Source organism: Colobus angolensis, unplaced genomic scaffold, assembly GCF_000951035.1.
Source record: "Colobus angolensis palliatus isolate OR3802 unplaced genomic scaffold, Cang.pa_1.0 Scaffold63, whole genome shotgun sequence".
Lineage (NCBI taxonomy): Eukaryota > Metazoa > Chordata > Mammalia > Primates > Cercopithecidae > Colobus > Colobus angolensis.
This window is the reverse complement of record NW_012119932.1, coordinates 2112048-2137133: the sequence shown is the minus strand read 5'-3', so window position 1 is coordinate 2137133 and position 25086 is coordinate 2112048. Positions and strand designations below refer to the sequence as shown.

The 25086-nt window shown below is 42.2% G+C and overlaps 1 protein-coding gene across 7 annotated transcripts in view; it reads left to right on the top strand.

Moving 5' to 3' along the window:
* The window catches only part of KIAA1217 (KIAA1217 ortholog), an 865191-nt gene that overhangs the window by 777541 nt on the left and 62564 nt on the right, over positions 1 to 25086 (top strand). For 6 of the 7 annotated variants that reach the window (XM_011963834.1, XM_011963832.1, XM_011963833.1 and 3 more), the window contains one exon: positions 14042 to 14874. In XM_011963834.1, coding sequence (XP_011819224.1) covers positions 14042 to 14874 — 833 coding nt within the window. Of the gene's footprint in view, positions 1 to 7291; positions 7578 to 14041; positions 14875 to 25086 lie in introns of those variants that run through there. The other variant, XM_011963838.1, reaches the window with a different exon arrangement.

Genomic DNA, 25086 nt, shown 5'->3' with positions numbered 1-25086 from the left:
TGACCATGCCTTTGTTCCTGCCTGGAACACCTAAGAAAGGGACCTCTTTCTTACCTACTGAAATTCTGCTCATCATTCATGAACCCACTCTCACCTCTTCAGAAAGGTGTTCCTCGGCCACCCCAACCATAAGAATCTCATTCTTCAATGAACTACCAGAGTGTTTGTCTGCTGTACTCGTCTGACACTTGGCAAAGTTATTCTTGCTTTGTCATATTTTAATGTTCACGCACATGTCTTATTTTTCCTACTAGAACATAAGTTCTTCAAAGGTAGAAATCATGTCTTACAGATCCCTTTTCCCTCATCAGTCTTAGCGCTGGGCTTTGTATATAGGTAGCTACTCAGTAAATATATGGATCCACAGAATCTCATCATTGGAATGGGCCTTAGAGAAAATCTACATGAGATTTCTTATTTACAGATAAAGAAAGGGATGTTGGCCAGGCGTGATGATTGATGCCTGTAATCCTAGCACTCTGGGATGCCTAGGCAGGAAGATTTCTTGAGACTAGGAGTTTGAGGCCAGCCTGGGCAATGTAGTGAGATCTCAGCTCTACAAAAAAAAAAATTTTAATTAGCTAGGTGTGGTAATGCACACCTGTAATCCTACCTATTCAGGAGGCTGAGTTGGGAGGATCACTTGAACGGAGGAGTTCCAGGCTTCAGTGAGCTATGGATCACACCACTGCACTACACCTGAGTAACAGAATGAGACCCTGTCTCTTTAAAACTAAAAAAAGTGAAAAGAAAGAAAACAATATTAACACCTGGACCAGAATGCTGGTTCCGGGATTCCCCATTTGGTGTTCTTCCCCCATCACCCTGCTGCACCGACTGCTGGGAAACACACCTGGGGGCTTTCAGAGCAACTGGCCTGGCCCCCAAACTAGCAGGTGCTCTCGTGTTCTCTGTCACAGACTCCAACTAAACCCAAGGAAAGCAGATGGGTTTTCAAAGCTATTGTCATCTAATTTATAAACCTAGAACCTCTTAGATTTTTTCATAACTAATGAAAACTGGGAAAGTACACATTTTTCATTCATAAGCCTATAAAATTGTGTAACAAATGGCATCAACTTCTAGCCTTACATGCAAGAATTTCCCCAGTTTGCACACTCAGTACACCTAGGATACACATGGAACTTCTTTTATTTTTGAATAAAAGTTCACAGTGGGGCATTCACAGTGGAGGAGGCGGCTCCTCTGAACCCAGGAAGAATTGGCACGAGGGCTGTTTTAATCTGGGTCCCCATCATTGTTTTTTTCATGTTTATTTTGAGTAAAAATTGAACCTGGCAGATCTATGAATTATTGTCTTGTAGTGTTACCCTCTGGGACTGTTCTCTCAGACAATCCTTTCTTCTCTTGACACATGGGCTGATGTTGTTCGGCTGAGGATCAGAATAATGGCACAACTAAAACACCTTTCATTGGAAGTCATCCGTAATACATCCTTTAATATTTGCTCCACAGACACAGCTCACCTTGTGCTGTTTTCTCTTTTGCTTGGTAATAGAACCTACACAAATCCTACTGAGATCAATATGAACACAACAGAATGCAGGCAATGGAATGTGGTTCCTATAGAAGGGCTAAGACGGTGACCTAAGTCCACAGAGTTGGTTTCAGAAAAGCTGTGATCTAAGAAGGAGGAGCAGTGAAGGGAGGCATGAGACAGGCCTGAAGGGGTTAAACCTACTAGGGAGCAATTGGTAGTGAGAAGCTGAGACCACATGAGGCCATGAGAAAGGAGTTATTACAGAAACAGACATCCTGGGATTTGAGTAGCTCCATTGTGAGAAGACATTGACAGACCACGAATAAATGGCCATATGGTTTCCAAGTTGACATCTGCCATTCCCCAATGTGTTTACCACCATTTACTCTCATGGGCTCTGAAAACCATCTATCTTTTAAACTGCAATTGTGTAGCATGAAATTCTACATAGATCAACATCGATTCATTGTTTAAGTTTAGGTATATCATATCTTCAAACTAAATTATATATACATTTTAATTCTCATGTTCTAACCATCCTAAAGCTATATAACACTCTACCTGGCTGTCTTTGTATCTATCCTTTAAACTGCAGTTGTAGAGCATAACATTCTGTTTTTTCTGGTGGGGTAGGGTCGGGGGAGATAGAGTCTTGCTCTGTTGCCCAGGCTGGAGTACAGCAGCGTAATCTTGACTCACTGCAGCCTCCACCTCCCAGGTTCAAGCAATTCTCCTGCCTCAGCCTTCCGAATAGCTGGGATTACTGGTGTATGCTACCATGCCCGGCTAATTTTTGTATTTTTAGTGGAGACGTGGTTTCACCATGTTGGCCAGGCTGGTCTCGAACTCCTGGCCTCAGGTGATCTGCCCACCTCGGCCTCTCAAAGTGCTGGGATTACAGATGTGAGCCACTGCACCAGGCTGTATAGCATAAAATTCTACACAGATCAACATCACCTCATTGTGTAAATTTAGGTATGTTAATATCATCAAGCTAAAATATGTATACATTTTAATTCTCACGTTGTAATCATCGTAAAGTTATATAATGCTCTAGCTAGCTATTTTTGTTCACAATATAATCAATTTGGTCAGTCTCTCCAGCGAAAAGAAAGAAGGGCATAGAGTGCAGCGATGGAGACCCTGTGCCTCTGTGGGCAGTGCATGCATCTCTGAGGGGCGTGGTCCTGGGAATGTCACCCCGTAATAGAATTAGGGTTATAATGGGAAGGGATTTTAATCAGCTAAGGCTCAGATATTTTATTTTATAAATAATCTGGTGCCTGTGACTGATGATGACCTTGTGCATGTGTCTGTGTGTACATACACATATATGTATGTGTATACGTATATATAACTTATGTGATATGGGGATATCTATATAGTACTGAGTGATGTATAATATAGATAGGTATATATAAGTATAATATATGCAAGCATATATACTGATATGTCTTAGTTAAATATAACTAATACATAACTAATTGTATAACTTACTCATTTTGAGGCAAGTAGGTAAAACCTAATTGTAAGTCAAGAGAGGCTCTAAATCATTAAAGCTGAAGCCCATTGAGATGCCCCAGTGATTCTTTTCCTTTGCTGTGAAAATCTGGACCGGTGAATGGAGTGAGGTACTTCTCAGACAGACTTGTTCATGTTTCACACCAAGGCCAGAAATCGAATAAGGAATCCGTCATTGATCATGCGTGGGTAGGCATGAGGAGCATCGTTCTTTGCAGAATAGCTCGCAGCGTGCTGAAGTGCACAGCAGGTCACACGCAAACAACCGAGGAAGCTGGGGTTCTTGCTGCTTCACTGCTTAGCAGCTATGGGAAGCTGGGTGAGGTTCTTAACTCCCTGCACTTCTGTTTCCCAACCATTCAAAAAGACGTAGGATACCTGTCCTGTGTCTCTCACTGAGTTCTGGAGCCCATGAAATGTCACAATTGAGAGCCCTTTGTAAACTGCAAACTGCTGTGTGACTATTGGAGTGTTTGTGGGTGGGGTATGGTGAGCACAGGGATTTAAAAATCCCTTGTTAGAATATGAAGTGTCACAAGCAAATAAAGCAATATATCCTATATGGCAACATGTGGTTGACAAGTTAAATAGGAGTTTCAAGAACTGTCATAAAGAGAAAAATAAAGTCTAAGGCACTAAAAAATTGTAGTTGGGTGCTGTAGATAACTTCCTAGTATCCAATCTAGGAAACATTGAAAGGGAGTTGTGCATAAAAGAACAAGGTCCGTCCAGGAAATGGGTGGATGTGCAGAGATGGAGATAAGAGAAGGAGTTATTTGTACCATCTGTTGCAAGTGGTATAAAGAAGATATCATTTTACAAACTGTAACTATTTTCGGTACAAAAGAAGGTTGTCCTTGGCCTGGAAAACACAGGAGTAGCCCAGCAGAAGACTGAGTATCAGTGAGAAGGACATTTTTCTTTTATCCATCCTACAGCACTGCACAGTTATTGATTGTGGCTTGGAAGCGAAATGATTTATTTAACATTGCTTCTTTATTCTGTTCCCGATTGAGATCTTTAATCACTGTTGGGCCCAGCACTGGTCAGCCAGGTCTGGCCACTGGAGGGCTCAGTAGAGTTCCTGTGTCAAAAGATTTATAGAAATAACGCTCATCTTAAATATAGCCATAAGCTAACCGCTGACTGGACCATCTCTTTCCTGGGAATTAAATAATTTTGGCAGCAGTCTGTCTGCCTGCCTCATGTCTGGAAGACATTCCATTTACAATCAAATGAAACAATAGGCTAACTAAAACCTTACAAATGGCAATCTTCCCAATTTTACCAATGCAAACAAGATGAATTTGAAATTTTTTCAACGTAATAATCCCTTCCCTTCCTAATATCATCTTCATATCTATAGGCACAGTTTAGATTTTCTTTGAGCAAATGTAATTTTTTAAAAGCCAATGAAGAAATGAATATGAAAGGAAAAATAGGAAGGAATACGTGTCACAATACTACTGGCTTTATTGGAGCATAAAAATTATTTCCTGTTGAGGTAATCCTGAATATTTCCTAGCATGTCCATTCTTAACACTGACTCAGAAAGAATACATTGCTTCCACTTTGCTTTTAGGCCTAGTCAATGAAAGGAAGAGGGAAAATGAAGAGTAGGACACTTTATACGCTGGTGGGAAGAGTAATGTGGCAGTGGCTGTAATGTCCCAAGGTAGAGCAGGCAGAGAAGGGTCTGGTGAAGTCATCAAACCGAAGCTGGGGGTATTAATGGTTGCACACACTCATACTGAACCAAACTTTGTGGTGAGTTGGCCTAAACGAGCCCTTCTCTGGAGAATGTGCCTTCCACTAAGATTAAGCCACTGGGTCCTAGATGGCACCAGGACACCAGAATATTGTTTAGGAAATTGGCTTGTCTGGTTCATTAGCGGGTACTCTGGGGCCTTTGGAGATTGAGCTCCACCTCTCTCTTGGGTGAACTCCGTGCTTGCTAAAGAGCATTTAACTCATCCCGATTCACCGCAGGATTGTGCTGGCTTTCAAACTCCTGACAGTGAATAACTGCTCTGGTAATGACGAATCCATGTGCACATGCTACAGACAGTGCCCTGGAGCATTTTGAAAGTGAAAGGAAATTGCTGTGAACCTGGCAGGAAGGAAGGGAAGGGAGAGGTAAACCAGACTTCTCGCATTGAACCCACCGACTCTCATTGTAACAGGGTCAACAGAAGCCACTTCTCTCTAGCGTAATGAACAAGGTTTCTTGTGGTTTGTTGTTTTGTTGCCTTTTTTTTTTTTTTTTTGAGACAGGATCTCACTCTGTCACCCAGGCTGGAGTGCAGTGGTGTGATCTTGGCTCACTGTAGCCTCTCAACCTCCCAGGCTCAAGTGATCCTCCCACCTCAGCCTCCCAAGTAGCTAGGAACACAGGCAGGCACCAGTATGCCCAGCTAAGTTTTTACTCTTTGTACAGACTTGGCCTCCCTATGTTGCCCAAGCTGGTCTCAAACTCCTGGGCTTGGGGAATCCTCCTGCTTCCACATCCCGAAGTGCTAGGATTACAGGTGTGAGCCACATAGCACCTAGCCCATAGCAGATATGGGATAACATGTTGAACATGGCATGACTTTCTTAGCCAAGCAGCAGAGAGACAGAGAGAGTTCACTGCTCTGTTTCCTGGGGAACAGCCTGACCCCAGACCCTTCACAAACAGTCACTGCAACAAGCAACCCTGCCCGTAATAAGCAGGTAAAGAAGAATTATAAGAGCCGTGTCTGTTAGCACACGTCACGCCATAAAACAGGGTCTTTGGGGGATGTGATAGGGGCAGCATCGCGGCGTCATCAGATAAGGGGGACCACCCCTCCATCCCCCTTCCTGGAAAGTATGTGCTTGACCGAAGACACAAAACCTGCCTAATGTGTACCAGATTCATCAGAAACTGATAGTGTGTGCCTCCCATACTCTGGTGAGAAATAACAAACCCTTGCTGATTAGATTAAAAATCAAAACAAGAGCTTCCACATTCCTTCTACTGTTTTCCGACCTCTTAGGTGGCATCTGTTACAACCACTGCACCCAAATATCGTTCCTAGTGAGACATCTTAGGAGGGTGGCAATGTTACGTGCTCCATTTGCCCCCTTCTTTAATAACCACAGAGTGATTTGATGGCAGTAAACAGTTTTTTTAGAAAGCCTGCAAAGGACTGGATTTGAACTTGAAAGACGTCATGGAATTCTTTTGGTCAGCAAGAACAACCTCTAAAAGCCTTAAAATGTTTTTAAAATGCACAGGCTGCCCAGAGTGTGGTAGTCGGGTGTGGGGTGAAGCCAGTGGGGCTTCCAGCCCAGTGTGTGGAGTTCCTTGTCACCGTATTCCCACTTGGATAGCTTTCGGTTCCACCCAGTCCCCAAGGGCCCAGAAAACATGATGCTGATCAGAGCCAGCCTGTGAGCGCAGGAGGTGCTTCCTTTCTCCCCGACCTTTCGCTAGCAATGCATTAATTCCCGTCCTCCGCTGAGAGCTGCACAAGTCACTTCGTGTTGTGGACACGCACCTTCTTGTACCTGTTCCCCTGGAAGAGATCGGCTGTGCTGACAGCGATTGTACCCAGAGGTCTCTGGGGATCGCCTACCTCTCGTCCTTCATCTTGTTTAGGGTGAGGCAGAAGGGCTCTGGTTTCCTTTCCAGAATCCCCTCTGCACAGCCACGGTTTGCCCTCTTTATCTTTCCCTCTCATTTCAGATGTATTTTCCAGGGCGATTGCAGTTCCTTGCCCGGCTCTATGTAGGACTGATTAATGGCTGTTACCCAAAGTTCAGCTTGGTAAAACAGGGCTGGTTAATTAATAGACCGCCTCCTTATCTCCCTCATGTTTTCCCTCTGGTATTAAACCAGGGGAAGAGGCTTATGTTTCCTTCAGCTGTCAATTCCCAGACTTCAAAAGTCTGGCAGCAAACTGGGTGTTGGGTGCTGGTCTAGGTTTAAGTAGCACCTTTAAGTCAACAGAAAACTGATCTGAAAGTTGGTTCCTCTGGATTGAATATGTTGGGTTTTCTGACAGTTTCATTTCTCGGTGGCTGGTTGTTTGCCCTTTTTAATGATCCTGTTTGCCTTCGGTGAAATATATTTTGTAATATTTCCTTTGCTGTTAACCCATTTACCTAGGCCGTTTAAAGTTCCTTCACTGGTGTTTTCCCTGTAAGCAATTGTTGAAGGACTGAGTCACCCGTGAGGTAGCCTGTGGTTGGATGTGGGCTGAGGTTATTCAGTGACTAATTTCCAAGGGGAGGAGAAATTGACTTATCACGGGGAGGGTTACTTTTTATCCATGCCACTGTCAGCTTCTCTCTGAAAACTAGGTATTACAAAATGGTCTTTATTGGTTGTGAACACTCGAGCTGAGAAGCATTTTAGGATCTCTGTGTCTTTTGTGATGATTTTGTCTCTGAAGAGGAAGCTGTCTAAAATATTCAAGTGTGGAACCAAGGATTTAGATGAAGCCAGCAAACAAAGGAATCATGTAATCAGGACCTGAGCGAATGTGCTTACTCACGGCGTTAGGTACACAGGTGATTTCCTTAAGAAAAAGTAAGTGGCTTTAATTCTTTGAGGGTGAAGGAGTGTCATAAGATTCCTTTTCAGTTTTCTCTGCTTACTTCACTGTGTGGTCTGATTGAGTGATATGTTTACAAATTCCAGACTTGGAAGGGTGGGGTTTGAAATACAACAAACTGTACATAATATTCCTTTTCCACAAGAATATATATATATACACACACACACACACACACACACATACACACACACGCGCGTATATATATTTTAATGCTCCACAGACATTATTACATGAGGCAGTTTCCCAAGATGATTTTAAACAAATATCTTTTCTACTAGGTTTTTTTTTTTTTCTGGAAACAATTTTAATATGTTGTTTCTTATCTTACCTTCAAGAAACTTCTGAATGAGTGATATTCGATTTGACTTATGATACTTTTGGGAAATAAAATATAGCTACATGTAAGAATTTCTAACTCAGACTTCAGATCTTAATATGAAATGGCCCCAGATACTTTCTAGTGTTTCAGAAGTATGGTGTAAACAGCATTTTGATCCGTGTGCAGTCTGTGGGCAGGGACACCAGCCTCTCAGCCTGCTATTATGATGAGGCTCTTGAAGAAACTACCCTCTTTCTAAGAACTGGAAGGACTCAAATAACAAAGAGACAATAGAGGTTTGGGCAGTAATGGAAAGAAGAAAAGACAGTGCCTAACCAAGCAGATGAATGTGGTAGAACAGTCTTGTTCATACATTGCCATTATATCTAGGGCAGGTGAATGAACATTTTCTGTGTCTGGGCTTAGGTGCACACGGCAAATAGTTGTATTCAGAAAGGGGGCTGAAAGAATCTTTATTTTTCTGTGTCGGTCATCTCTTTCTTGCTGTAAAATGAAATTGTTTAAAGCTTACATTGTGACATTAGTGTTGAAATTCTGTGGGGAAAAAGTGTCAATGATAGAACATAGCTAGTTACTTTAAACTCACTAAGGGAAAAGAGATGATAACATTAGTAGCATCAGAGAGATCAGTGGTAGAATAAGGGACTAAGATATATTAATGTGAATGGCAACTCTGTGTGTGTGTGTGTGTGTGTGTGTTTTGCTTATTTATTTTCTTTGTCAGTTTAGTATAATTTTCTCCCACAAGGTCTGACTTTGAGTACCAGTGCAGGAAAAACCCAGTATGTATTTAATGCCATATCTTTACTCATTAGCAAAATAACAGTTAAAAACCAAAACAAAATAAATCTGTGTTGGTGACAGATTCTAGGAAGATCTCTCCTTAGTAAGAACACCTGCATCAAAGGCTGGGTTTGTTTTAAATTGTGAATTATACAATCTTAACCATCATGCTGCTTTAGTCTATCAGATTCTGGAGTCTCTAAATTCTACTTTTTATTGTAAGTGTGACCTTGGAAATCACACTGAAGGCTTGAAAACATCCCTCCAGTGATGTCCCCTTACCTTCCCCTACATCCTAAGAGCGAGTCGCCTTAGGCTGGTCCCTGTCTTTTATAGTAGGATTCCCAAGTTGTCTGATCGTAAGGGTTCATTCTAGTTGTGGTTTTAAAACAAATTTTCCCACTCTATATTGGGATCATTGTGTCATTTTTCTTCTTGGGCTCTATTTAGAGCCGAGGATGAAATACATGATCCTGGTTCTTTTTAAAACTCCGTTTTGAAAAGTCAGTCATAGCTTGGCAAACCAACGTAAGAATTCTGCCAAGACTTCCAACATCTAAGTCACCTGTGTTGATAGAGACATTCAACCTCAGATTACCAATTCTGTCATAACCGAATGTTTGTATTCAATGCCACTGTGGACAACTCAGGTTGACGGTGACTCTTTTGATGACCCTTTTGGATGATGGCAAGATTATTTTGAAGTGGACAGGGCAGGGAAGACACACAGGATTAGCTCCAGATCCAGGATGCTGACTGTTCATGGCAAGCATCCATCCTCATTGGCTGAAGTCCCATTCTGGTTGGTTGGTGTCCATGCCATACTGGATATTAGCTGTCAAATATTTCGACTATCACCGACATTTCCCACATGAATGCCCAATATAATGTATTAGAATTACTTTAAGTTAATTGTTATATTTCTTTCTAATCTCATCTACACATACCACTAGAAAATCTAATGAGATATTCTTTCTAATTAGATCTTTAAATGTTTCATTTTAAAGGTTATTTATATATCTTCTAACCAATTTTTGCATGTCACCAAGCATGTTTTTAAAATACCTATGTAAATACCTTTGCTGTTTTCAAAGACATGTACTCAGCTTTTTATGAATTTAAATAAATTGTACATTTTCTTTTTACTAATATTCTTTATCCTTCTGGACAGTTCTATACTCCCTAGAATATTTTATTTTATTTTATTTTACTTTATTTTATTTGAGACAGAGAGTCTTGCTGTGTTGGCCAGGCTGGAGTACTGCGGTGCATTCCTGGCTCACTGCAAACCCTGCCTCCCAGGCTCAAGCAATTCTTGTGCCTCAGTCTCCTGAGTAGCTGGATTACAGGCACATGCACCACGCCTGGCTAATTTTTGTATTTTTTATAGAGATGGGGTTTTGCCATGTTGCCCAAGCTGGTCTCCAACTCCTGGCCTCAAGTGATCTGCCCACCTCAGCCTCCCAAAATGTTGGGATTATAGGCATGAGCCACTGCACCCAGCCCCTAAAATCTTAATGTCCCTTTTTACACTCCTGCCAAAAAGAGGAAAGTTTCTGCTGGTTAATTGAGGTCATAGTCCCCCAGATCAAGATGTATTCTGAAGGTGGCTAAGGAAGAAAAAGAGAACAGGGAATAGTGATTGACCTAGTTAGGACTGTTGTTCATACAAAGAGGGTTCTAGATATTATGTTGATTGATTGATTGATTGATTGAGACGGAGTCTCACTTTGTCACCCAGGCTGGAGTGCAGTGGTGTTATCTCGGCTCACCGCAACCTCTGCCTCCTGGGTTCAAGCAATTCTCCTGCCTCAGCCTCCCGAGTAGCTAGGACTACAGGCGCACGCCACCACGCCCAGCTAATTTTTATATTTTTAGTAGAGTGGGGGTTTTGCCATGTTAGCCAGGCTGGTCTTGAACTCCTGACCTCAAATGATCCACCTGCCTCGGCCTCCCAAAATGCTGGGATTACAGGCCTGAGCCACTGTGCCCAGACAGTTCTACATATTTTAAATATTTTTCTGGAATTAATAACAATAATGACAACAGTACCTACCATTTGTTGTATGTGATTTGCCTTGGACACCATGTAATGCTTTATGAACAGTGGCATGTTTGAGTCGATGTGATGAATTTATCTCGATGTTGGTTTTGGTTGGTTATTGCATTGTGTAATCTGATTATGTGGGGAATTTGCCCAGATATCCGCTGCTCACTGAGCCAGTCCCTTCTGTATTTTATGACCTGTGAAGCCCTGTGCTGCTTCCTGCTGAGCCATACTTTGCTTTTTATTGAGCTCTGAATTGTGAAGGCAGAGTGAGAGAGGTATTTATAGAGGATCCGTGTTGCTCTCCTGCAAAACCTGTGTCACGGGGTTGCCCAGCCTTCCTGGAATGAGCATCAATCAGGTGTATTATCACACAATGACCTTGGGATTGTCCCTTCTGGTCTAAAGCACTGAGCACCTGAGTCATGAGGGTGTCCAGTGAGCAGGACCTCATGGGCTGGAGCATCAGGGCAGGGGCCATGCAGAGCAGACGCACCTGGAGCCTGACCACAAACCTAGGTATGGATCCACAAGAACTAGGACATGGGGAGAGAGACCCTGGACAGCATCAGCATATCACAAGTTAGGTTTAGAGGAGGGAGAACAGATTTAGCCTATCATAGTGGGAGCTCTGTGTGTGAGTCTTGGGAGGGGAACAGGGGGGAAGTGGAAATAAAATTGTAATTGTGAGGGAGGAGTCTGCAAACTCCAGGGGGCCCAGAAATAGTCAGCCCCTACAGGAGCCAAGAGGTCAATTCTGCGGTGCCCAGGTCATGTGTTCAAAAAGGGCTCCATTTTGTTGCTACATATTCACACCTTATTTGCACTTCTCATTGGTCACTTTCATTATGAAATCCACTTCTCTATGTACAACTTGCAGGGCAGGGATTCTACACTGCTGGATCATTCCAGGAACAAGATTAGGAAGCCGTGGGAGTCCCACTGGTTGTTCCTGCATTAGCATCTATGAAGTTTAAGAAAGAAGGTGCCCTCTCCATGGCCCTTGGGAGTTTCCATGGAGCTTGGGGCTTGTTTAGAACTACATCCTAGAATAATGCCAAGCACTTACCAAGTGCTTGGTAAATACCCTTTACTACATGCAATGAGTTTTTATGATAAAGAAGCAGTTAGTTTGTATCCTGTGCATTAGGCTCTATTTCATTTTCAACCTTCTCCTGGTGCCTCTACTATCCCTACTCTCATCTGCGTCACCCACATCATGGGGTCTCTTAGCTGCTAATCTTGGTTCTTGCCATTCGAGCTGCCACCTCTCTCCTCAGGTCCCTACCTCATCCACCTTCCATCCATTTATACCCTTCTTGTCTGTCACATCTCCTGGAAGTCAGGATAGGGACTGTGGGCTCCTGTGACCTCACCAATAGAACTTGAAGAATGGGTGGAGCTTGTCTCTCCTTCCCTCAGTTATTTGGAGAATCTCAGTGGGCATTTCCCCGTGGCACCTTGACCAAAGTAAAAATATGTGAAATCATCATATCCTGAATTAGTTTGTATTTTTCATTCTACTCCCTTGCTAAACACAGTCGCATAGTTGCTAATTGCAGTTGACCATTGAACAAGGTGGGAGTCAGGGATGCTAACCGCCCACACACAGTAAAACAATAAAATAAAAAATCTGTGTAGAGGCCAGGCACAGTGGCTCATGCCTATAATCCCAGCACTGTGGGAGGGTGAGGCAGGCAGATCACCTGAGGTCAGGTGTTCGAGACTGGCTGGGCCAACATGATGAAACCCAGTCTCTACCAAAAATATAAAAATTAGCTGGGCATGGTGGCCCGCGCCTGTAATCCCAGCTATTTGAGAAGCTGAGGTAGGAGAATCACTTGAACCCAGGAGGCAGAGATTACAGTGAGTGAGCTGAGATCACGCCACTGCATTCCAGCCTGGGAGACAGAGCAAGACTCCATCTAAAACAAAAAAAAAAATTTGCGCAAAACTTTTACCTCCCCGCAAACTTAACTACTCACAGCCTACTGCTGCTGCTGACCAGAATACTTACAGATGACATGAATAGTCGATTAACACATAGTTTGTATGTTATATATTATATACTGTATTCACACAATAAAGTAAGCTGGATAAAAGCAAATGTTCTTAAGTAAACCATAAGGAAGAAAAAAAATTTGTTTCCTGTTTATTAAGTGGAAGTGGATCATCATAAAAGTCTTCATCCTCATCAACTTCATGTTGAATAGGTGAGAAGGAGGAAGAGAAGGGCTTGGCCTTGCTCTCTCAGGAGTAGCAGGGGAAGAAGGATATCTGTGTATAAGTCGACCTGCACAGTTCAAAATTGTATTCTTCAAGGGTCCACTGCCATAGTACTCTTATTGCTTAAATATTTCCTTCCAGCCTCTCTGTGCTGATTTATCATACGCTCAAGTGAAGAGTTGGTGAATGAATGAAACTTACCTTCCAGGTTTTCCTCCATGTATCTCCTTTCCCCCTGCTCATCTCCCTAGATTGTATCCACTTGGAAAGATGGGAAACATGGTTACTATTTCCCAGGGCTAAAGGTAGATAAATGTGCTCATGACAAGTTTTAGAAGAGGCAACATTAGCACTATTGATACACTAGACCTGCATTTATTAAGCAGCATCTCTAAGAAGCTGTGACATTAAAATTTAAGCCATCACACTATTTTTTCCTGAAACCCCACAAAATTGCACTCTCCATCAGGTGTATTCGTTTCTTGTGGTTGCTGTAACAAGTTACCATAAATTTAGTGGCTCAAAACGCCATAATTTTCTAAAACACCATAGGTGTATCATTTTACTTGTATGGAGATCAGTAGTCCCAAGTGGATTTTGCACATCAATATCAATGTGTCAGCAGGGTCACCCTCCCTCTGGAGGCTCCATAGCGGGATCCATTTCCTCACCTTTTCCAGCTTCTAGGAGCTGCCCCACATTCCTTGGTTCATGGCCCCTTCTCATAGCACCTTCCAAACTCTTCTAACTCGACTTCTATCATCATAGATCTCCCCTGGTGCTAATTTCCCTGCCTCCCTCCTACACGTATAAAGACCCTTGTGATTGCCTTGAGTCCACCAGAATAAAGATCTCCCATCTCACCATCCTTAACTCCACCCCATCTGCAAAGCCTCTTTTGCCATGTAAGGAAACATATTTACAGATTCCAGGATGAGGGTGTGTACATCTTGCAGGGGAAGCCACACAGTTACACACTGAGACTTCTCTTGAAACATGAATATCAAAGTCAACTTTCTAATCCTTTGTTTTCTTTTCAGATGCAGAGAGAACTTGTTTATGCAAGAGGAGATGGCCCTGGGGCCTCTCGCCCCGGATCTACTGCTCATCCACCCCATGCAATTCCAAATTCCCCACCGTCTACTCCAGTGCCCCATTCCATGCCCCCCTCCCCATCCAGAATTCCTTATGGGGGCACCCGCTCCATGGTTGTTCCTGGCAATGCCACCATCCCCAGGGACAGAATCTCCAGCCTGCCAGTCTCCAGACCCATCTCTCCAAGCCCAAGCGCCATTTTAGAAAGAAGAGATGTCAAACCGGATGAAGACATGAGTGGCAAAAACATCGCAATGTACAGAAATGAGGGTTTCTATGCTGATCCTTACCTTTATCACGAGGGACGGATGAGCATAGCCTCCTCCCATGGTGGACACCCACTGGATGTCCCTGACCACATCATTGCATATCACCGCACCGCCATCCGGTCAGCGAGTGCTTATTGTAACCCTTCAATGCAAGCAGAAATGCATATGGAACAATCACTGTACAGACAGAAATCAAGGAAATATCCAGATAGCCATTTGCCTACACTGGGCTCCAAAACGCCCCCTGCCTCTCCTCACAGAGTCAGTGACCTGAGGATGATAGACATGCATGCTCACTATAATGCCCACGGGCCGCCTCACACCATGCAGCCAGACCGGGCCTCACCGAGCCGCCAGACCTTTAAAAAGGAGCCAGGCACCTTGGTGTATATAGAAAAGCCACGGAGCACTGCAGGATTATCCAGCCTTGTAGACCTTGGCCCTCCTCTAGTGGAGAAGCAAGTTTTTGCTTACAGCACGGCAACGATACCCAAAGACAGAGAGACCAGGTAAGGTGCAGTGAGGGTGACCGAGGGTGGTACCTGGGCCCATGTGTCACTATGGGCTGCTCTACAGGGGTCAAACTGACAGAATAAATGTCTGAGCACCCATCTCTGCAGCATGCCCTGTGGATGCTGTAGGGGTTACAGAGTGGTGTCAAAGCCACCGTTGTCTGCAAAGAGTTTCTAAACTGGCAGAGGTTACAGCCATTAAGCCATGTTCAAGAAGACGGGTGCACCAGCAATAGTAATCAGTCCCTTGTGCCTCTGGAGCATGGATCTAACAGCATTATCGTTTGTATAAATCTGAATAATTTGGAAGAAAATTGTCATTAGCAGAAGCCAGATGAAAAGATCAAAAGGTCATAATAATTGATCTGCTACTGCTGAAAATAAGGAGTGGTTTTCAGTTTTAACTGTTGGAAATAGCAGTTTGTGTTTTTCCTTGTAGAATACAATTTTGTTTTCTCATCTGGTTGTGGGAAGTGGAAAGAATGTGTCTGTTTTCTAAGAGGATAAAAATCTGAATTTGCATGAAAATGGAATGGCTTGGATTTGATACTTATCTAGGAGTGGTGCTGAAATCAGCAAAATTTTCCTAGTGAAAGACTCTCTGGGGATTTGAATTTCTTTTTAAATAGATATATTTTATAATTTACCAGTTCAGATGCTTCCTACTCTATCTTGAAAACCTTCCAAAGTTCATATAGTAATAGAAAAGCTAATTTTGATAAAGGAAATTTCTCTAGCCTGAATTGGTTGAAAGAAGTCAACAAAATAATCATAAAAATCTAGCCAAAGAAATTGAGTCCAAAAGACGTGTAAGCATGCTGCTACCTATTGTTATATATGAGTTAAGGGGTATGAAAAATAAGATGTCCAGGCCGGGTGCGGTTGGTCACGCCTGTAATCCCTGCATTTTGGGAGGCCAAGGCGGGTGGATCACTTTAAGTCAGGAGTTCTAGACCAGCCTGGCCAACATGGTGAAACCCCGTCTCTACTAAAAATACAAAAATTAGCCAGGCATGGTGGCAGGCACTTGTAATCCCAGCTACTCGGGAGGCTGAGGCAGGAGAATCACTTGAACCTGGGAGGTGGAGGTTGCAGTGAGCTGAGATCACGCCATTGCATTCCAGCCTGGGCGACAAGAGCAAGACTTCATCTCAAAAAGAAAAAAGACAAATAAGATGTCCAGATACTCAGTTATTCAGTACCTTATTAGAACCACTGCTTCTCACTAAACAATGTTAATATCACTTACTGTTACATACCGTATAAAAAGAAGGCCAAAATTGTGAATGGAATGTGACCTACCTTACTATTTTCACACACAAGTCACAAAGTCCTGAAGTCCTCTTTAGCACAGTTTTATTATGAAAGGGCAATCCCTTCGTATTTGTTCAGGTACTGGGAATATCATAGCAGAAAGATTTCAGGAGATGGAAAGAGAATGAACATGAAAGTTTTGGGATCATTAATGAAACAAAAAGTTCTACCTCTCTCATGTAGTTAGAATAACAACAACAGTGACTGGCTTGATGAAACAGGACTAAGAAAATATAAGAGTTAGAAAATAGTATTCATTCTCTCCTTTCTGAAGTTTCCATGAAGTGAAATTCTAAGCATCAAAGAAAGGGACTCTTCCTATCACTACAGACAGCTAAAGGGTATAGGATAAACCTTCGTAGTGGTTCATTGGAGCAAACCATTGTGACATCTGGAGAGGAATCTACCAAGATGTGCCATAAGTCTTGGAAGCCTGTGCTGCATACTTCACAGAAAAGATAATACACCTGTCCCCTTTGGTGGGCTGTGAGGTGCTGGTTGGAAAATGGTATGTCATTGAGGGGATGGAACTTACAGGAGCAAGAATTTAGTCCAGGAAACAATAAAAACAATCTGTCTCCTGCATATAATGTTGAGAGCCAGAATCCATCCTCCCCATCATCCCCCTGCCTCTCACACTGACCTGTCCTAGATGGAAGAGCATCAGGAGTTGATTTTGCCATGATCATATTGAACTGTTTCCACCCTGGCTCTTGGATGATAAAAACCTGAATTTGCATGAAGATAGATTAGTTTAGATGTAATATTCTTTTGGGAGTAGTGCTGAAATAACAAAATTTTTGGCCAACCAAAGATGGTGTGTGCCTTCTTTCTAGAACCTAGCTCAATGTCACCCATGTAATTACCACACATACACAACTTAATGTACATCCTTGAGCCTCACTTTTCAAGAGATTTAGTTACGGAGAGAAAAAAACAAACCCTCTGCTGACCTGTGGAGTCATCTCTGTATGGGATCAAAATCTTGAAGGATTTTAGCTTTTGGTACCATGGGTATTCTTTTAGGGCCTCCACTCCCTTTTTTTAAAAAAGATCTGCCAACCTCAGAGACTTCTGTTTTGTAAAATTTCAGAAAATTCTATGGACTTGAGTTTTACATGTTAGAGAACCTTTCTAGAAAATCCAAATTATTCTCTTTCCAGTTTAACAAATATAAGAAAAACTGACTAAACAGATGAATATTCACCTAAAATACACTGTCATTATCACCACTGTGTTCTGACGTATGATTGAAATTATGAATGTAACGTTACATGTTCACATTTTTCGTTCCCCATAATATGAAATAGCAGAGGAAGAATTTTATCTCATACATCTTGCCAAGGTGACTCCCCACCTGTAATCAGCTTATCTCCAGAGGGTGGAATTGGAGTGCTTGGTTATATGTGGGCTGGTTAGATTCTCTTTTCCTAGAGACCTGCACATAGACACACAGACACACGGAGACACACACATACCACATGGACACACAAAGACACAGACACATGACACACACGGAACAGACACACGTACACATACCCCCACACAGACACATACACACACACTCTCTCTCTCTCTGTCTACATTTAGAGTCACTATTGCTGAAAGACCTAAACACTCCCCGCTAACTCCACTCAGACACATGTCAAAGGTGAAGAATAATTCTCTGGTCAAAAGAACTTGAGTCTGGAACTTTTGTCCTCAGCACTCCTATGTGCTTCCCCCATTGTTTCTTAAATGGGACAAAGTGACAAGGGTGGAGCTCATGCCATACTTCCTCCTCCAAGGACAGCTCAGAATCTGGCCCTGAACTCTTTTAGATATCTTGGTAACTAGGCTGACATGTAGCATTCCTGGGGGATATGTAGGAAGGAGGTGAATGGCACCTATCATTTGTTGAGAGCCTTTTATGAGCCAAGCACTATGCGAAGTGGTTTCTATACATTATATGATGTAATCATCATGACAACCCAGTGAGGTATGTACTGTCGTTATCTGCATTTTACAGATGCAGAAACTGAGGCTCAGAGAGGTTAAGTAACTTGCCCGAGGCTGCAAAGCCAGTAAGTGGCATAAAATGTCCAGGACTATTAAAGAATTCTACATATTCCATACTGTTTACCACTGTGCACTATTCTGCCTTGCAAATGTGAACTGTAAGGCCCACCTTCACACAACACAGAAGTTAATTCAGGAGTGAATTCTAAACATTTTAACCAGAATTCTTCAAAAATTGTTTCAGGACTACATGCTAAGTAACTGCTCCTAAAGGATATTTACAATCATAAACACAGAATTTGCATAATTATGCTGCTAAATATATACATGTCCCATTTTAAATATAACTGCCCTAGCTAGTATATTAGCACAATTATGCAGAAATAGGGGAAGAGAGAGGACAACGTTCTTGGTATACTTAATTTTTTCAATGCATCTGAGTACTATGTCAAAGAAAAATGTTAAAAACAGGAACATCAGAAACAATTACTGAAGCGCAAAATTATAGTCCATTGTCTCATCTATACGATGATGTTATTTAGAAATACTTAATCTGTGTAAGTATTGTTAAAGAGTTTTCAACCCCTTAAAGCTTAACTTCATGAGCACAGGGTCCTATAAAGAACCAATTCAATTTCTGTTGCAATTTCATAATATTAAAAAGCAAATACATCTGAGAGTGTTTTTCATACGAGACTCTCAAGTAACATTTTACATCAAAGATGTGAAGCTGCAAAAACACAGGAGGGAGGCTGAGAAATCGGTGGCTGTGCTTTCTGTTGGCACCGCTGGGTTCCTATGCTGTTCTGAAGAACACTTCAATATAATAGTCCAAATAACTGCAGGATGTTAGAAATCAGAGGGAAAAATTCTTCCTTCCACATTCATACTCTGAAGACATCCAGTGGTAGCTTTGTGAAGGAACATGATTTGGTAACAGCTCTGTTGACTTGAAAATAGCTCGCTCAAGACTAAGTAATTGAGTCTTGAGTGTTATATTTAGTCACATACCTTGTGCTAATGAATTTGGCATCTCTTTCTTTCTAAAGATGCTTCCATGAGCATCTAGTAATAATAAATTGCATCTAGAATATCTGGAGAACACAGTGTCTATGGAATAACATTCACGTGATGGTAGGGTTCTCCTCCCAGGAATACCAGGGACTTTGGGGTATAGTGACAGATCATAGCTGCTTTGACTTTCAGAACAGCCATTCTAGTGTCTGAGCTTCTATAAAAGAAAGCAATCTTAAGTGATGAAGTGATTTTACCCAAGTGACTTCCGTTCAGCTAGGACTCCAAGTAGAGAATGGTCCTAGTGACTGGGAGAGACTGCCCAAGGAGACCATGTGTGACAAATGGCTTAGTGCCTGAGGCTCTGTCTTCTCTAGGTTGTAAAATTACTTCATTAAACAGCATCATTATTTCTATTCATGGCACATAAAGCAGCCCTTAAGAATTGTAAAATTCTAGGACATTTATGTTTTGCTATTTTCTATTTGTAGTTTGGATCATATACTGTAATGTAAAATATCTTTAGTGAAATAACACTCAAAATCCAAGAGTGCCCATTGCAAAGTGACTACCTGGCCTTCGAAATGTGTAACGAATTCCTCCAAATTGATTTTTCAGGACACAGTAAACTTGAACTGAGATTGTATTTTTACACTATTCTATACGTAGAGCAGCTACATTCAACAAATTAGTATAGAGTTACACTAGGAAGAAAAATTTTGCCCATTCTGAGCACCTATAGCTATAGAAAAGCAAGCAACTTGAGTTTCTGTTATGATTTTTGAGGCATGCTAGACTTAGCAGAACCTTCTATGTACAGGAGGAAGCCCACATGGCAACTGGCAGCTTGTGTCTGCTTTTAATCATTTCACATCACTTTCTCGTTTTATGAGAATTCAGGGTTACTGTGTTGGTAACTTTTAGGGGTGAGATGGATCCTTGGTTAAACAGTTAATCAAATGCAAGTCTAAATTTGGATTTATGTCATTGAAAAATGTTCACTGTGACTGGAAGACCTTTGAATATTTCCTAAACCATGCTTTATCCTCCTAGAGGACAGTCAGACTGAATGATGGGAAAAGAAGGATTGTTTTCCTTTCTTGCTGGTATAGTAAAAAGTGAGTCACATCAGAGATATCCTAAGTAGTTAGACTTAGCATATTGGTAAAGCAGTTTCTTAACCTCTGCAATGTTGACAGTTCGGGCCTGATAATTTGCTATAGGGGGCTGTCCTGTGCATTGTAGGATGTTGTCTTAGTCCATTCTGTGTTGCTATAAAAATACCTGAGGCTGGGTACTTTGTAAAGAGAAGATGCTTATTTAGCTCATGGTTCTAGAGGCTGAGAAGTTCTAGGACATGGCCCTAGCTTCTGGCAAGGCCTTTTGTGCTGCATCATAGCATGGCAGAGGAGGTCAAGGGAGAAGTGGACTCAGGCAAAGAGGAAGAAACCTGAGGGGGATCTGGTTTCATAACAACTCACTCTCAGGGGAACAAATTCATTACTGAGAGAATGAATCCAATCTCTCAAGAGTGAGAGCGAGAAATCACTCACTACCTTGAGAACAGCAAGAGGCTCTTCATGAGGGATCTGCCCCTATAATCCAAACACCTTCCACTAGGCCCAACCTCCCAGCACTGCCACACAGGGGATCACATTTCAACATGAGTTTTAGTGGGGACAAACCATATCCAAACCAAACCATAGCAGATGTTTAGCAGCATCTCTGGCCTCTACCCACTGGAAGCCAGTAGCAAATACCAACCACCAATCCTGCCCTAGCCAGGATAATCAAAGACATCTCTAGATATTGTAATGTCCTGCCCAGGGGGTGCAAAATGCCCCAGCTCAGAAACATTGCTCTAAAGGAAATTTGAACTTTTTCTACTTTTAATAAAATAGAGAAATGAAAGAATACCCCATGTTCAAGCAATGTAAATGTTGACATTCATAAGGCAAGGACCAGGACAGTTATTACCTCCATTCTGCCCTCTTCCTCTTGATAAAGCAACTCATTTTTGGTATAACTTGCTATGACTACCTTCGGGTCAATCAATATGTTCGTCAACCAAACTTGTAATGGACTTCCAAGTCAGAGTACCTGGGTTCAAATCCCAGTTCTAACACTTGCTAGCATCTGGGACCTTTGGCGGAATCATCTTGCACTGCCTCCATTTGCTCCTCTGTGACATAGAGATTATAATAGTGTCTACCCCATTGGATGCAACAACTCATTACAGTTCAGTGTGTTATGCCAGCCTGGGATATACTAAGTGGTCAAGAGTTTCTAGTCTGAGCAAAGCACTCTACTAAGTGCTACTAAACAGGAATGTAAATACACAGAGTTGGCTAGGATGAGGAACTGCCTGAAGCAGCAGGGAGAGACATTTTTTAATACAATATCAGAAAACACATAAAGGGAGCAAGGGTAGGAGAATTAAACTAAATGTGAACACAGAATAGAATGTGCTGGGCTTACAGATCCAAATTAGAATGTTTAGAGTATCAGAGCTGCTTTTAAGTTCATTTCAGGAAAGCAGTCAGGGTTGCACATCTGCTTAGGTCCAGGGGCAAAAAGAAAGCTAGGTTCAGGGCATCCTTTTAAAACTGCATCTGAGCTATAAGACTGAAGGTAAAGACAGCTAAACCAGGTATGCATGAAATCATTAGGTTATCTGTTTTGATGCCTAATAGTGCCTGACTGATTCAGCTCTTGTCTGAATTGCTTTTTCATGTAGCTGTAATTGTGAATCAATAAATGTTTATTGAGCTGCTCTTATGTGCTTAGCTGTGGACTGGATGATTTGCTGCATACAAAGAAACTGAGATATGGTTCCTGTACACCAGGAACATAAACCATGAAGACAGTCATAAAATATTAAAAGCTTAATATAAACATATAAGCTTTGTCACAGTTAAGTACAGGAAGCTTCTGAGTTACAAATGCCTACTGAACACCTGTTTTTGAGAAACAACCACAATCATAGAATTTCACACTTGATATTTCTTTTGGCTTTAGTGATGCCCAGGGATGCTCTTCTTGTCACATCCAGAGTGACAATGTCTCCTTGTGAGTCAGGGAGGAGAGAAGGGGACATGCCAAGTCACATGCCACCCCCAGAGGCTTGAACTCCAGAGAAAGATCTCTTCCCAGCTTCCCAAAGTCCAGCTTGGAAGTCAGGACACGTTTTCCTTGAAAACAATGAGGAACAACGACAGGGCTAATAATACATTGTAGGTTAAAGAGGCTTCCGTGGGCCAGCTGGAAATCCAACCACCATTTATTCCAAGTTCTAAACAATGAAAGTACAAGTAAACTTTTCAATGACAAGCCTGCCATAATTTGGGGTCTGCTTGTACATAATTAATTCCAAAGAAGTGATACAGACAGTAATTGCTATGAATTCAGAAAAGGGAACATTTTCCCAAAGTTATGTGGGTCTGAGAGCCTTCATGAGAACATTGAGCTGGTCTAGAATTTAAGGCATGTACGTAATGAAAGGAAAAGATGTCATTTGGGCAAGACCAACTAGTCTCTATCCAAAATTTGCTATACTTTTACCATCAAGGTACCTATAAAAATGACATCTCGATATGATGTTTCACCAGTCTCAGAAATCAAGTCTGACCAACTGAGTTGTTATTTCATTCACAGGAATGGAATTGCATGGTTAAGTCATATCTGCTAGTTATTCATTAGACTCCTGAGTTCAGGCAACAGATATTTGATAAACATACCAGACCAACTAACAAATTTATGAAAGTAGCTCTACTCTTATACCAGGGATACTCTGTCAAAAATACCAATGGAATGGCAGCCACGAGGTCTGTGTGCTACTTTAAACAAACCAATCTCTCAAAAGGAAAAGGCATCGTCTGTCACTTATTAGATCAAATTAAAATGTGCCTCTGTATCTCCTTTGAATATTCACGAGGTGCTGTCAATCAGAAGTCCTAAGTCTGAAACCAGAAACTTAAGCCAGAAAAAACGAAATACTGTGAGGTTCAGATAACTCCTTCCTTTGCCAACTAGAATGTCTTCAAAGAGAAGAGGAATAGCTTAGGTGCAGAGTCAGCCTCCTGAAGAGATGGCAAAATCAACTTAATGCAGAATCATGGGGTTCCCACCCAACCTAAAGATGGATCATCAGAAGAGCCCAGGAGCTGGTAATACTCGACTCTGTGATGCACAGGACACACAGTTTAGCCTCTCTTGTGATTTACTTGTCCTTCTGTCTGGCAGAAACCATGGAGATTACACTTGTCCTTATTTGAATTCTAGACTTCATTTTTCATGAATGAAGTGATTCAAAAAATATATCTGGGTCTAAGCATGAATTCTAACTTTCAAAAATCGCAGATCTTAAAAAGTGTATATTGAACTGGGTGCAGTAGCTCATGCCTGTAATTCCAGCACGTTAGGAAGCTGAGGCAGGAGGGACACTTAAGCCCAGGAGTTCGAGACCAGCCTGGGCAACATAGTGAGATCCCATCTCTACAAAAAATGTTTTTAAAAAATTAGGTGTGGTGACACATGCCTGTAGTCCCAGGTGCTTGGGAGGCTGAGGTGGAAGGATCACTTGAGCCCAGGAGTTGGAGGCTGTGGTGAGCTGTTATTGCATGACTGCACTCCAGCCTGGGTGACAGAGCAAGATCCTGTCTCAAAAAAAAAAAAAAAAAAAAAATGTAGTGTGACAGAGCGAGATCCTGTCTCCAAAAAATAAAATAAAATAAAATAAGTCCATATATACTCATACAGGGCCAACTTCTATCACCAGTAAATACTTCCTCTGCCTCCTTGTCCATCCTCAAAGCTAAAGAGACCTTAGAGAATACTGTGTCTTAATACCTGACTTTACAGCAGGAGAAACAACAAGGAGACTTCCTAAAGGTCCAAGGATGGGAGCTACTCTAGTTAAATGACATTTCGCTATCATGCTGCCTTGAGGGTGGCTCCAGCCATTGCTCTTGACCTCGCAGCCACCTGCTGGGCCAAGCCACCTCCATCTGTCATCTGACTTGCTGCAGTGGTCTCCCAAAAGGTCTCCTCACTCGGTCCCTGCCCACCTGCCGCCTGTTCTCAGTGGAGGGGCCAGAGTGACCCTGTTAAAACATGAACCCTTTCATGTCCAACCTCAGCTCTGAACTCGCCATGGCTCCCCTCACATTTTGTCTTTGCAAGCACAAATAACTAAGAAGACAAAACAAAAGGGAAATGCACTAGAGAGACCAAATATAGCAATTTTTTTTCTTTTCCCTCAGAGTCATTATTTTGTTTCTTTTGAGTCCACGCTAAGATTGACAGCTCTAAAGCAGGCGGGAGTGGGGAGTTCATTTCCACAGTCACCATGAGGTCCACTCAAGAGACCCTCTCTCCTGACACTGTCTCTCATTTGAAGGTAAATTAGCTGGCCGTGTTCAGGTGGTCCATAACACGAAGCAACTGCTACTCCTACCTGTTTGTACCTGTGCAAAAAATGAGATGTCACTTCCAGAACATGAATGTTCCAGATTAGCCTCAGGGAAGAGAAAGAAAATGCAAAATAGGTGATTTCATAAAGCAGGGTGTAGGCTCGCCCTGGGGAGCAGCGGCTCTAGTCACCCAGCAGAGAGCCAGCAGGAAGTGAAGTGCCTCACCCCAGATGTGAGTCACTAAGGGAGGCAGCTCAGTGCCACAGAGAGCGCTGGATCCGAGAGCCTGCAGGCTAATTGCTCTGTTTCCCTAAGAAAATCCCTGCCTGGCTGAGCCTCAGTGTCTTTTGTACTAATAAGGGGATGATAATCTACTCAAGAGTTCTGTGCAATTATTTTTATTTTATGTGTGTGTGTATATATGTGTGTATATATTTATATTTTTATTATTTTTTATTTATATTCCTAGTTT